A 14,392-nucleotide genomic window follows, 5' to 3' on the forward strand; every position below is an offset into this window, starting at 1 on the left:
TGATATAGCTTACAGTTTTAATGTAAAAAATTGCATAATTAATAATTTTAGGTAACCAGGCTGTACAGTTTCTTAAAAATGTAAGCTTCAAATTTCGTATAATATGGCACATATATCAACCATAATAATACGCACCTGTCCTATGAAGTTTGTTGCTACAACTTTTACCTTTATTGTGTATTTTGAATTAATGATATTCAGTAATTAAGCAGTATCATGCACTCTTCAAATTTCGTATAATTTGGCACATACATTAACCTAAGAACTTGAAGTACGCTTGTCCAAAAACAAAGCCTGTTACCATTATCATAGTTTTTTTACGTGCCAGTGGTGTGCAATGGTATCGCAAATAAAATATCGCCCTCTAGCGACAAATTATGCTAACAATGAAAACAGCGTTTTCGTGATCGCAATACTCTGTACTGTATATGTGCAAGTCCCTTTCTTTTTATTGTATCAGTATATACAGACAAAATCTAGGGATGGACGTTATATCTGTTTCACTATGCTAAAAGTGTTTTTCCTTTGTTTTTGAAATAACTTCGTTTCAAGTTGTTGTTTTTGCCTATTTTAGAGGGGGAGTAGTTTTCATTTAACTATCAAAATGTGCTTTGTTGAACTCCTCCTTACTCTTCATTGTTCGTTGCAATGTTTACCTCTTAGAATGATAAACACTGTCTGACCTAGCTGGCCTAGTCCTGTTTGCAGACGGTGCACGGGGACAATTGTCAGAATCGAGTCCCGGATTACTCCGTATGCAAGCAGGACTATGTCTGACCATTTTATAAATGTCTGACTTTGTCGGGCTTCTTGAACAATACGTATTCCCACTCCCACAATTCTCTTCTATCCATAGAGTATCCCCCCCCCCCCCACACACACACTGATGATAGCGAGACATCTGAACTTTTTTTGTCACTATACTATAAAAGTTTTGTATAAAGAAAGTGGGTCAGCCCAGTAACCTTTGACCTAGTATTATCTAAGCAACGGGCCAAACCATATAAACAGTTAGGTAATATTCATCCGCAATATTTGTGCCAGAATATCATTTTGATCACTGGTAGATATTTCGATATTTCGACCTCTAGGTATTCTGATATGGTCAAAAATATTTTACAGGCTTCGAAAAAATGTTATATTTTGCAGAATTACTGTCTATGTGCGAACTACTTTTTTTTATATGTCGGAATGCTACAGTTGTAGTACACCCAATTTAACTGGTAGACAAATGACATCGTCAAAATGGCGACGAAGCTAGAAGTTTCACTGTAACTTTTTTTGAAATGGAATATGAATGTAATGTGAATAAGTGATATTTTTGAGCAAATGATGATCATGGAGAAAGTAGACAGCGGTTCCCCCACTGCAAAACCTCCAAATGTTCGGTGGCGGGACCAAACGTTGGCGGGTAGTGACCGTAACGGCTTCTTACCACAACAAGTTGACTTGCCGAGACTGTATCGTGAAGACTCTAAAATGAGTGACCCAGCCGCAGAGGTTGAAATACGACTGCCTCCCGCAAGTGGTAAAGGTAATAAGCGACCAGAAGGAATACCAGAAAATGTCTTCGTTACTCCAGTCGTACACAGAGAGTCTTCCAAAATCCGATCAGCTCTCAGTAGAAGTTCTATTCGATCAAGAGCAAGACCCAGAAAATCCTTCGAAGTAAGTTCCACCGATCATCATAATCATTCCTGCAACATAATATAAGTAATGATTTAATTTACAGGGTTGCTTATTTATTACTTTTTGCGAAGTAGTCGCTCAGGTGACAAAAAGGTATTTGAGGGCAGCGTTAACAAGGCCGAAATACTTCAATATTCTACCGGTGCGGTGGTAGACTTTGTAATTAAAGTCTGAGTAGGTGTAAACGTGGTCCAAATAAGTGCATAATACTGGTTACTGGGATAAACATGAGGATCCATGCATGGCAGGAACTCCTGTGTACCTGACGTGTTCGTGTAGGGTCTGTGGTTCAATAATTCTACATCATGCATCCAGTACGACACACACACACACACACACACACACACACACACACACACACACACACACATACACATGCACACACATACAATGTATATATATACACACATACATACATACATACATACATACATACATACATGTACATACACACATACATACATACATACATACATACATACATACATACATACATACATACATACATACATGATATATATATATATATATATATATATATATACATATAGACTGTATATATTGACCTTAACAATCTCAATTTTATCAGTCGCCCGATGAAACGTGAAACTCCAAGTAACGACTAATAACATCCTTATTCTTTGGATTTAGTTTATAAATTATACAATGCTCTGCTACTAATACTGCATCGAGCACTGTTCTCTCCAGTGAGACACTTATATTAATATATATAAAATGTAATTTGAATAATGTTTGTACTGTGTACTGTACAGAAAGACATTTTATAACACATGCGCATAATATTATAGTATTGCATTGAAGTTAAAAGTTAGAATTAGATTAGATACTGGGTTAGTTTATATTTATGTATAAATAAAATACATTTATTTGACCTGGGGTAGTAACTATAACACCCTAATATGAACAACTTGACTTTGTGATGTCAGACACAGGTGGTCCATTTCTTCTACACTTACCCTTCGGGTAATATATAACACCTAATTTTACCAAAAGCCGAGAGGCTCAGCAAATGCCAATTTTTTACTATCACAGTTTTATCATCAATGTTGTATAAATGTATTATGTTTAATTCACACACAATTATAACATAAATATTTTGACAAAGACAGTGTGCAGTGAAAAATTTCAGGTAAAAATTTCAAGTTGTGTTTGGAACAAAAGTTCAAATTGAATAGTATGGTTTACCAACACAGATGAATTTCCATTTGAAGATAAATATTTTCATTGTAACATTTTTGTCTCAACCACCCTCATCTCATCATACTACATCACACATAAGGTCAATTTTCAGCCTTTCATATCCCCCACCCCCACCCCCATAAGATGTGCTACTGAATACATGTGTGGTACCACCACTACAATAAAATATCTCAGATGATACTAAATCAGCTGTGCAGTTTGTGAGAAACATGTACACTATATTAAGATAGAATAAAGTGTTATATACTGAATAACTGTTGTACCTAGTAATTCAATTATTGAGGTAGATATACTGTATGGTAGCAACAAATTAACTCCACATATTGCCACTGTAAATGACCATTTACCTTGTGTTGATAAATACAGATTATTTCAATACACACAATATCATTGTTGCCCTGAAGTACACTAACTGAGTTGTTTACTTTGCAGCAACTTACATTCCACATAAAGTGATATGTATGTATGGACTTCAGCATTCAATGCTGCCAGTATTAACTCAAAATGTCATTATACTGACCAAAATAAAACAATGTACAGATGTGTGATAAGATTAGATTTGTGTTTTGTCTCTCTCAGTCTACATAAAAATGCAAATGAAATGAATATATTATAGTGTTGATGGCATAAAGCAATGTTTTAAGTTAACAAATCATGTCAGGTTCTGGCCTTGAGTATTTTTGCCTGTGATCCCAGACAACCAAAACCAACATGTTGTGTTGGTTGTCTGAGTTTAGACAGTCAATTTTGAATATATTCACAGTTTTACAAAAATTGATAAAGGATATATCATGAACTATTGACAAAATTAATGACCGAAGCTGGTTCAGTGTTTTTGTTAAAGGTGGTATTAAAACAGGTAAAATCTACCAGGGCTCCCCAGTGATTTTACCGAGGTTCCCAAACAAAAGTACATGTATGGTAGACTGTATTCAAAACTATGCAACTTTTACTCCTTTCCCCATTCCTGTTAATCGGGATTCCCCAACCTTAGAAAAAACACGAGATTGGTTGTCATTAAAAACTGAATTACAGTACAGTACAGTACATTCATTTATTTGGATAAATGTCATATTTTTTGCATACATATTTACCTTTCTTCCTTTTTTTACTACAGCCAACTCCATTTCTCAGTGTTAACACTTTACCCCCAGGGACTACTGTTTTGTCAGGTGAGTGAGCACTAGCCAGGAATTTGTTTGCCTACACTTGGTTTTCATCACGGCAATAAGGTATTGAAGGGTTCTCTTTCACGGCGATGAGAGCTAGCCGGATAAGTTTGCAGACTACCTGCATTGGTAACATCGTCATCACCTCCATTTACTGCAATCACCAAAATAGGCATCAGCATGTTTTGAATGCATTAGAGAAAGTGTCATATTTCTTTGAAATAAATATTTCAATCAATGTTACATATTTTGAATTAAACTGAATAGATGTGATGATTTTGATCAAGACTTTAAAAAAAACCCTCAATGTATTCAGTATACCACAGGATAATTCACAAACAGGGAAACCAAAAAATTCAAATCTTTCTGACAGGAATAGTAAAAAATCAAAAGAATTACCAAAAATATTTATCGATGTTGGTGTGGATATATAGTGTATTCAGTTTTGTATACCATAGGTTAACCTAAAAAAGATCTTCCACAAAAAAAAAAAAAAAAAAAAAAAAACCTTTCAAAAATTGTAATGTAAGCTTTTAAACAGGGTGTTACGATTGTCTGACTAGTTTCCAATGGTGTCAACAGTCAGGACCTTTATACAAATCAGATCGGGTTATTATAGTAGTGTTTTGTAAACTAGTATTGTGTTACTGTATACAACCTCTAAAGTACAAATTATACCCCCTGGCTTCAACTTTTATTCTACCTGTGAACAAGAAAAGTGTCTAGAAAGTCAGATTGGTGGTTTTGTTAACCTATTATTGTCACCTTTGTTGGTGTTCATTCACATCATTGTCAAAGTTAATGTATCCATGGTTACAAGGTTAATGGCAGTAAAGTATGTGAAATGTAATAAAGCAGCAGTGCTAGCAAATAAAGAAAAATACAGGTTTTCAAGCACATATGGGTGACAGTGTTGACAGGGATTGTATTTTGACTTTTTTTGAGACACAATACCGACATTGACAAAATATACATGAAGGTATGTGGCTGGTTGTGACTAGAATAACATGACTAAATGCTGATACATGTAGTTTTCACTCATTCCAAGAGATTACACATACATAATATGACACAATACAAAGAAAGCATATACATTCGATTTGTAATTTATGTTTATTCTGTGATACTAATATACCAAAAATTAATCTGTCAAACATTGATTGATATTTGACATACATTGTCCTTGTTTGTTCATGTTTACAGTACTTAAAGGGGCACAAGCTGAGTTTGTACGCTTTTTACTCAAGTGAAAATAGAAATAAAACCACATTCCTGTATGATTTTAACATCGATGCATGTCTTCTGTAAAAATATGATTGTCGTCTGACATTGTTAGAACAGTTGATTGCATAGTCGGGATATCCTGAACATTTTTTGATATGTATGATAAATTACATCATCGGATCGCTTGTGAGTTATATCTCAATACCAGGTTTGAGTTCAGTTAATTGCAAGTGGTGGTTAAGTTAGTGTGCTCCAGTAAGTATATCGAGTATCTTTTAAATAGGCAGCAGAAACTATGCCCAAATATGTATAAACTCAGCTTGTGCCCCTTTAATATAGTAGTATGCATTTATTCAACAATATAAAACAAATGTTAGATTATGGATAATGTTCCTGATTGCTATTTTCACCAATTCTTACTTGATCTGTTATTATTGATATTGGTATATACTGACTTGCTACTTTGCAGAACTTGGCTGATTATTGGTTCTGTTCATCATCCTTTCATTAGTACAAAAAATAAAAACTGTATACTTATCTACTTTTCCCTTGTCTTGTTTGATTTCTTAGATGACGAAAGAAGTCTGAGATCGAGTGGAAAACCAAGAAAGTCTCCAAGACGGTCTAAGATATCTGATAGGATGCAAATGGCAGCTGATCCTATCGGAAATGTTAGTAGGGCCAACATGATGATCCAACGGTCAATTCAGTCACCACGTACAGAAATGTACACCCCTGGAACAATGACGCCCATTGAATTCTACAATGTATACAAGTAAGTTATCCATTTCAACATACAGGATATTCTAACATCGGTTTTTGTGCGTGGAAGAATTTCATCCCCATGTATCTCTGATAATGGTTTGTCCCATCAGTATACTATATTGCAAATAGCGTTGATGGGATGTTCCATAGCAAGGTCCATGGGGGTGTTTAACTTCTTCATTACCAGTGTTTAACTTCTCGCAATAATTTGTTTGTTCGAACACTTATGATAAGAAAATACATGTCTTGGTAATGAAGAAGTTACATTTAGACCAGACACCAGCTTCTACTATTAAATGTGGTTCTCCTTCGTAAAATATTACTGATATTACTGGCGTGTACTTGTTATGATTATAAAGGGGGTAGGGATGGGGTAGACTGTAAGATATGTCATGCCGTTTCGCCCTCACTGGCCTCCTTTCACCTGGGAAGGGTTGACCGATGTGTGAGGGCGCCCCACCATGGTGTACCTTACAGACAAGGGGATGACGATTTACTTCAGTTTCCTACAAGAGGAAAAATAGTAATCTCAATCTTGATATATTCCTGGATAGCAGAAATACGCTGACCCCTCGAAATTTAATCATTTTAATGCTAGATGTTGTCAAACACAGGAGTCTGTTACATAAATTATATAACTTAGCAGTAGCAGCAAATCACAAGATACTGTCAAAACACAACCCAATCAATTTTGATATTGAATTCCCAAAAATGAAGTTAACACATTTCTGAATCAATATCAGTCATTGAATTCTGTATTTGTATTAGATACTATGGAGTCTGGTCTAAATGTTTCCACTTGTAGTTCATTTGATTTTAATTTTGATAATAACATTTACAATAATAATAGTAGTAGTAATAAGCTTTGTGTGCTGTGTGTATCATGTAACAAACTTGGTTTGATGTGTGTGTGAATTACAATAGCCTTAAACATTTGAAAATGAATTTTGTTGTAGTTTTTTGGTGTTGGTTGCTAAATCAAACTAACACACTTAATAAAAAGTGTTTGCTAAATTTGAGTTTTGTGGGAATGTACATAAGGTGTGATAAACGAAGAAGCAATTTTGTCAATTTATTATGATATAACATTGGTATTAGTTTTGAATTGCCTATGCAGTAAAAAAATGAAAAGGAATTTTTGTTTAAAATTCTAGATATCATAAGTGCCAGGCATTTGTAACATTTTCATATCAACAATTTAATAGATCGTCAATCATTGTCTTGTTAATTATCACTGTATATCATTACATCATATCATGCAAATTTTAATTTGCATTAGACTTTTGTCACATGACAATACATAAAAATTAATGGTACACAACATTACTGTTACAAATGCATTTATATTACAGTACATGACAGTATATTACAATGCATACATATACATGCCATAACATTACAATACATAAACAACATTACCTTGCATCGCATAACATCATATTACATCACAGTACATTGCAATACAGTCCATCATAACACATGATACTATATATTGCAAATTTGGAGTTTACATGACACTACAGTAATTTTGATAATGGTAATAAGAAGGTAAAAATTTATGTTACTCTGGTGTTTTACGGGATTCCCCATAAAAAATTATGGGAAATGTACTAGTATGCAAATTTTTGCTCTCTGTTACCAGAATTTCAAAACCTTAACAATAACACTGCATTACAAGTATACATCAAATAATCATGACATTTTCATATCATACATCCCCACATCAGTATAACATAACATAAATACTTGGTACCGTTCATGAAACTTTTCATTCCAAAGTTTGATTCCTTCCCAGTATAATTTAACGCATGACTGTGTGTCACCCTGTCATGGTGTGTTTTCCTGCACTTTCCGGTTAAACATTCCTACCAATGCTCCGTATTAAATGTCTGTATTAATGCATATTAATTGTCTGTATTAACTAGGAAAAAGAAAGGTGAATTAAGAAAGGGCAAACTAAGAGCTTTAAGTCGGTGCTCCAGCCAATCCTCGTTAGTATTCCTACATCCATATAATGCATGCTGTTTTCCCTCTTCCTTCACTTAACTAGTATCTTCATGCTTGAAGTGTTTTCCCAGTTATTCCTGGTTTGCCGTGCTCTAATCCCTATATTCAAAATCATTTTTCTCAACACTTTTTGTTTTTATAACTCCAGAAGTCTTGCTTGATTTTTTTTTCACTCGTTTTATTTGCTTTGTGATCCACGTGTATGTGATCAACAAGGTGTAAACTACAATGCAATTTTACATGCATGTACATTTGTACTGTAATTTTTTCTCAATCTCAGTGTTTTTCATCTTTTTTCCTGTTGCTGTGTGTTCCTTTATTTCTTTTTTGTTGTTTTTGTTGTGAGTTTTTGGTTCTTACTTTTTTCCCCCACATGTCAGTTTATTGAAATTTTTTAAAAGAAGCACAAACTAAACCAACAATATCAATTTACAGACCAGCTTTAAAAAACTCCTATATGACTTAAAACCTTCCATAACCAAAACAAAGCAAAGGTGTATTACAATTTATTGGTGTATTATTATAGCAGTCATATCAGATATTTAACTTTGAAAAGTTGACTGAAAAGAAATGTATGCAGCAGTTCCATTATTGTATGTATTTTTTTTTTCATGAAGATGGAATACCAACTTACATGTACCATATTTTTTTTATTAAGCATCCGATCGCAGACTTTTGTCATGAAATACCTTTGAATAACAAATTCACTTTTTTAAAATCCATCCTTCCATCCATCCACACACTCATCCTGTGTAAAATTGAAACATTGACATTCATAAAATGTATTGATCATCCACTGGCACTAATTACATCATACTGCCACTGTTTGCCACAAACTAACAAACCTAACGGTTGTCGATGGTAAATTCACCTGTGGAACACAATGTACAAAAGTACATAATACATTATACATGATGTATTCTACACCCATAGTGAAATCACATTAAATATATACTGGTACTACCAGTACATTGTTACATTCTACAGGCATATATGCATTCAAGTCTTTTCACTTTAACATATACAACATTTTTATTCTCTACTGTACTGCAACCAGAGGAAGGAAAAAACACTACCTGGAGTAAGTCTTATTGAGTGTGCACCAAGTAACAGCTGATGTGAGAAAGATGTAACTGTTCAAGTCATTGTCAAATCCACAATTGTTATTCATTCTGATTTGTCACCTTTCCCCATTTATCTTCATATCAGTTTGAACCCCCTCCCCAATCCCTAATATACACAGTATGGGTGACAGTGATTTAAGATCCTGTGTGATTCCCCATGTTTCCCTTGATATTGAGTGGAGTAGTTGTATCTGAGCAAGTCTATGAATCTTCAATATGCTATTCTGCAAGGAGCAGATTTTCTGCTTTGGAACTCAACAGCATGGCAGGTCTATATGTCATGCTTGAAATTTAAAACTAATGCAATCTTTATGGTATGTCTGTTTCAAAAAAAATAAATGAACTTTATATTTGTTTTATGTCCATCTTACAACTGAGAATGTTAAATTCAAGGCAAAGTGATATCTCCTGGCACATTTGTCACAGTTTCCTTATCTGTGGTTCATGTCTCAACTTCAAATCAAATTGAATTCTACTGCAATTCATTCATCACGTACAAAATTTATAGTCCCTATCTCAATCGCTTTTATTTCCTTTTATCAATGATCAGATGCAAATACTCCATTCAAAGAGACCTACTTACAACTAACTAGGGGGTGGCACTCTCTGCTCTGACCTTACAAATTGTACAATAGGACAAATGGAAACCATTTGGCTATGTCTGGATAACAAAGCAAATGGAAACACGTTCCTTCAAGAACTCACAATGAAAGTTGGCAATAAATGTAAACGATAGAAAAACTGTAATGGTTTCATCTTTCTAACAGCAGTGTTACTACCAGAATTAATATACAACTTCTGTATACTTAATGTCTGTCTCTTTAACATCTAAGTACACATAGGATGAATGTCCTCATCAATTCATTTGATGTGTTATTGATTTGGCAGTCACAACTGCAAATCGTATTTTCTGGTGTTACCCTTAAGCTTGTGAATTGACAAGGAAAAAATTAGTTTAAAGTTTTTTTGAACATTCTTTCTAATCTTTATTGAACAAATCTTTAAGTGATGTAACTTTTTTCCAATGTAATTTGTGTGTGATACCCTTTTAAAATGTTGTGTTGTGTATCATGTACCTGAGGATCTAGCAGAAATTATTTTGTGTATTTCCCCTAATAATAACCATAGCCACATCACCTGTTTTGAATCATCCAAAGTTTCCAATTCGAATGACCTCCAAAAGCTTCATGAGAGTTCAACGCAAAGTTCATTCACCTATTGTTCAGATACATTCTCACTTCAAATTCAATGATAGAGTATGGTCAATTTAAAACGTATAGAATAATAATCATACTCTAAATAAAAGGTTTAGGATTTTAATATAAGGTATAAAATTAATGTCAGATTATACAGGAATACAGTAATAGGGCATGATACAAAAAAGTGTTCGTTTCATTGTGATAAATAATGGAAAAGTCATACTTTAGTACCATGGTTCTATCATGTAATTATGAAGATGATTGCTTATAGAGTTATATCAATATTATACTATAGATGGCCATGCATTTACAGTCCTGTTTAAAGAATGAAAGCGAAACTTGTGGTATTCTGTGATTTCTTTGCTATTTTAAAATTGTGAGTTTGACCTAACTTCATATATGTACCTCTTAAATCTTATTTCATTATGCAAATCTTAGATGTCTACAGCAGTGTAATGGCTACAGAATGGAAGTCATTAACACATCAGTCATGTATTAAATATACATTATAAATAAACAAGAACTTTTTTGAATTCTAATTTCCAGGTCACCCGCTACCTTGGCTGGACCTCCAACTCTCTGGTCGCTAGGCAACAAGTTCTGGCCCAAACCAGTTCACTATGTAACAGAGAATCCTGTACCGCCATTGGTTGCAGCAGATCCAGCCAATAAAAAGCCAAATGCACAAATATCTCAGCCATTCAAACATGGACCTGAAATGTCGCCCTCAATGGATGATCTCGCCATGGTAAGTTTTAGCCAATTTTTGCTGAAAAGTTAAAAAATAACAAAACAAAGTAGATGAATGGTTTTTTTATTCACTTTATTGTTAAAATTGACAGAGACAGAAGGAATATTTAAACCACATTTTCATGATATTTTAATTGCAATATTTAGGACAGAGTACCTTCGCCCAGTCAGGAATTGAAAGAATTGACAGCAATTGGTATATTAGAAGTATCGAGGACCTTTGCCAGACAACGTCCACCACAGGTTATTAGGAAGAATGGACGTCTACTCAAAGCCAGGTATGTTGTACATGCAAGTATACAAGATGTACGTCTCTCTCCTATGCGTCACATCCCAAGTGAACACACACTTTATTGATATCTCGCCAGACTTTCGCACAAGTATATTTATTGACAAATGTAACAAAGTCTTTCTATATAGCAAAACATTCCTTCAAAGAAGTTGCCACTAGAGATGTTCTAAGCAATAAGACTGAAACTCATGGAAAACACTAAGTAACATTTTAAAAACTACAACCCTTTCTACAGTACATAAGACCATCCAGGAAAAAACCAGACTAAACCGATTGGGGAAAAAAGTCTAGAAACCTGTACCCAACACACTATTCAATGCACATTTGGGGAGGATTCGAGTGTCTTCCTTACTTGCTCTAGTTCCTAGAACTGAACTCCTTACTAAAGGAGCAACATTAACTAAGTTGACATGAACACTAACTTAGTTGACTGAGAGAGTTTAAACTATAAAAACAAGTTGGCTGCACTGTGATGGGTGCTGGCCTAGAATGGTTCAAATTCTGCGCTTTCTAAACTTAAATACAGACACCAACATGACTTTTCCGCTTGCCTCACTGGTTGTGCCCAACATACAGACAATAATTTTTCTCTATAACGAAACATGAAAAATTTAATTTACTGATCTACATATAAATCGCTGCGTCAGTGTAGTAAGGTCGTATCTGCTATGCAATTGTATAGGCAGATATGACCTTACTGCACTGACGAGACGAAATACACAAACTGTTTCACAACACATGTAAGGAGATGGAATGGAGGGCATAAATATATAATGATTAACTTTCACCGATCTGTTCTTTTCTAGATTAAAACCTTTACATGATTTCAAACTGGATGGACCAGGTATGCACCAATGTAAGGGAGTTGTGGCACAGAAAAGAGAACACTCAGCCAGTCAGAGTCGTATGTTACAGAGGAAGAAAGAATTACTTGCACAGCTTAAAATGAAAGATCGGGATGTGAAATTTGAACGTCTCAGAACACAGGAATCCATTCATAGAACCAGCGTAGCATCAGATCAAGATTTGGCAGAGAGAGATCAAGATTTCATGTAAGTGTACAAAGTGACTGCAGAATTATAGAATTTTAAAGATTATATTAAAAGTTCACCTGAAGCTGGCAACAATCAAGGGAAATCAGACTTTAAAAATATCAATATATGGAAGTATAACGAAAATGAAGATTTAAATTTTTTTATTGGATTTACAGCTTCAACTAGGAATATTAATAATTTATTTTAATCGATACTGAAAAATGATCATTAATATCTGCCATCACCTCTTCATTTATATCACTGTGACTAGCATTTACACATTTAGTGACACAAGTCATGTAAACGAATATTAATGGAGTCTTCACTGATGGTAATATTAAAAATCATGCATATTCAGTTTACTTATAATAATATAGGTCTGTTGATATGCATATTATAAGTCTTACTCGTTTCTTTTGAATTTGTTGAGTTGTGACGTAAATAGTAAGATACGTCTTCTGTATTTGTTTTGCCCTGTAGGCATGATGAAACCCAAGTGTGGGTAAATAAACTAGCCGGTGAGTACCCACCTGATGAGGAGGATGAAGAGGTCTTTGATGAGTTCGGTAATGAACTTGATGTTGTCGAGGTTCAGGACAATGAACCTTCTACTCTTACTAGTGATGTAAAACTATCTGATAGCCCAGAGAGGATGGAGCCTGAGGTGCAAGACACAACTCAAGAAAATGGTTGCCAGGATACCAAAGGTAATGATGAGGATAATGATGAAGTATTGGCTGCCAAAGAGGATAGTGATGTTAGGGAGGAAGAAACAGAGGATAAGATCAAGGAGAATGAAGATGTGGTTGAAGATGTTGCACAAGAAAGGCAAGAGAGTGAGGATAGGACTGAAGTAACCCAGCAACAGGAGGTTGTCAAGGAAGCTAGTGAGGAGACAGGAACAGAAGTGCAGAATGATAATGTCTCAGAAAAAGTTGATGAGGAAATTAAAGAGACTAGTGATGCAAAGGTTGACGTTGATGAATCAAAAACTGATGTAGATGTGTCGTCTGAAAAAGAGGGTACAGCAGAAGAAAATAGCGATGTTAGTAAGCATGGAGAAATAAGTGGAGAAATAAATGAAGAAAAAGAAAAGGTTGACAAAGTGACTGTTGGTCCTGAAACTATAAATAATGATGGGGATCAAGTCATTGAAACAAAGGCAGAACCTGACAAGGAAGTGACATTAGTTAGTAATGAGAAAGAACAGGAGAAAAATGTTGATGAGAAGACTACATCTCATATCGAGGTGCAAACAGAGACAGAAGTAAGAGAAGATGTTGAAGGGAGAGAGGAAGGAAAATCAAAAGAGGATGTGAGTACGAGTGTGGCGGCTACTCCTGTACAAGATAAGGAAAGTGAAACTGTTAGTGTTAATGATGTAGATGCTGTCATAGAAGAAAATACTGAAGTTCAAAATGTAACCATGGATACCGATAAGACAGATGACTCAACGCAGATGATGGATGTGAAAAAAGAAGACGTATCTGCTGCCGGAGATGAAACGGAAACCAAGGGAAAACTAACAGATAGTAAGGATAGTGCAACGAAAACCATGGATGACCAAACGGGAGCCAAGGATTGCGAAACGGAAACTAAGGATAAGACAGAGACTGGAAATGAAATAAAAGTTGATGAAAATATAGATGGAAGAGTTCAAACACCTAAAGCTGTTGATTCTGAATGTGCTACTGGAAATACTGAAATGAATGGAGAAGTTGCAGATGTGCAAAATGATTTGTCAAATATTTATATCACACAGAGTGAGTTTCAGTCAGACAGTGGAGTTTCCAAAGATATTTCAGAAGAAACAGCAGAAAATAATGAAACCAGTTTGAACGAAAATTTGTCAGATGAAAAAGTAGTTAGTACAAAAGATGGAGGGCATATAGAGAGTACAGAGACCAAAGATGAAGAT

At 34.7% G+C, this 14,392-nt stretch overlaps 1 protein-coding gene across 1 annotated transcript in view; it reads left to right on the plus strand.

The window, feature by feature from the left end:
• Window positions 1-11,628: 11,628 nt before the first annotated feature.
• LOC144441359 (uncharacterized) overlaps window positions 11,629-14,392 on the plus strand; it is a 16,560-nt gene continuing 13,796 nt past the window's right edge. Inside the window, exons 1-3 of the mRNA XM_078130914.1 lie at window positions 11,629-11,642; window positions 12,247-12,492; window positions 12,955-14,392. The exon at window positions 12,955-14,392 is cut by the window's right edge and continues 1,386 nt beyond it. Of these exons, the coding sequence (XP_077987040.1) occupies window positions 11,629-11,642; window positions 12,247-12,492; window positions 12,955-14,392 (1,698 nt within the window). The remainder of the gene's footprint in view (window positions 11,643-12,246; window positions 12,493-12,954) is intronic.

This window comes from Glandiceps talaboti, chromosome 10 (genome assembly GCF_964340395.1).
Source record: "Glandiceps talaboti chromosome 10, keGlaTala1.1, whole genome shotgun sequence".
Classification (NCBI taxonomy): Eukaryota; Metazoa; Hemichordata; class Enteropneusta; family Spengelidae; genus Glandiceps; species Glandiceps talaboti.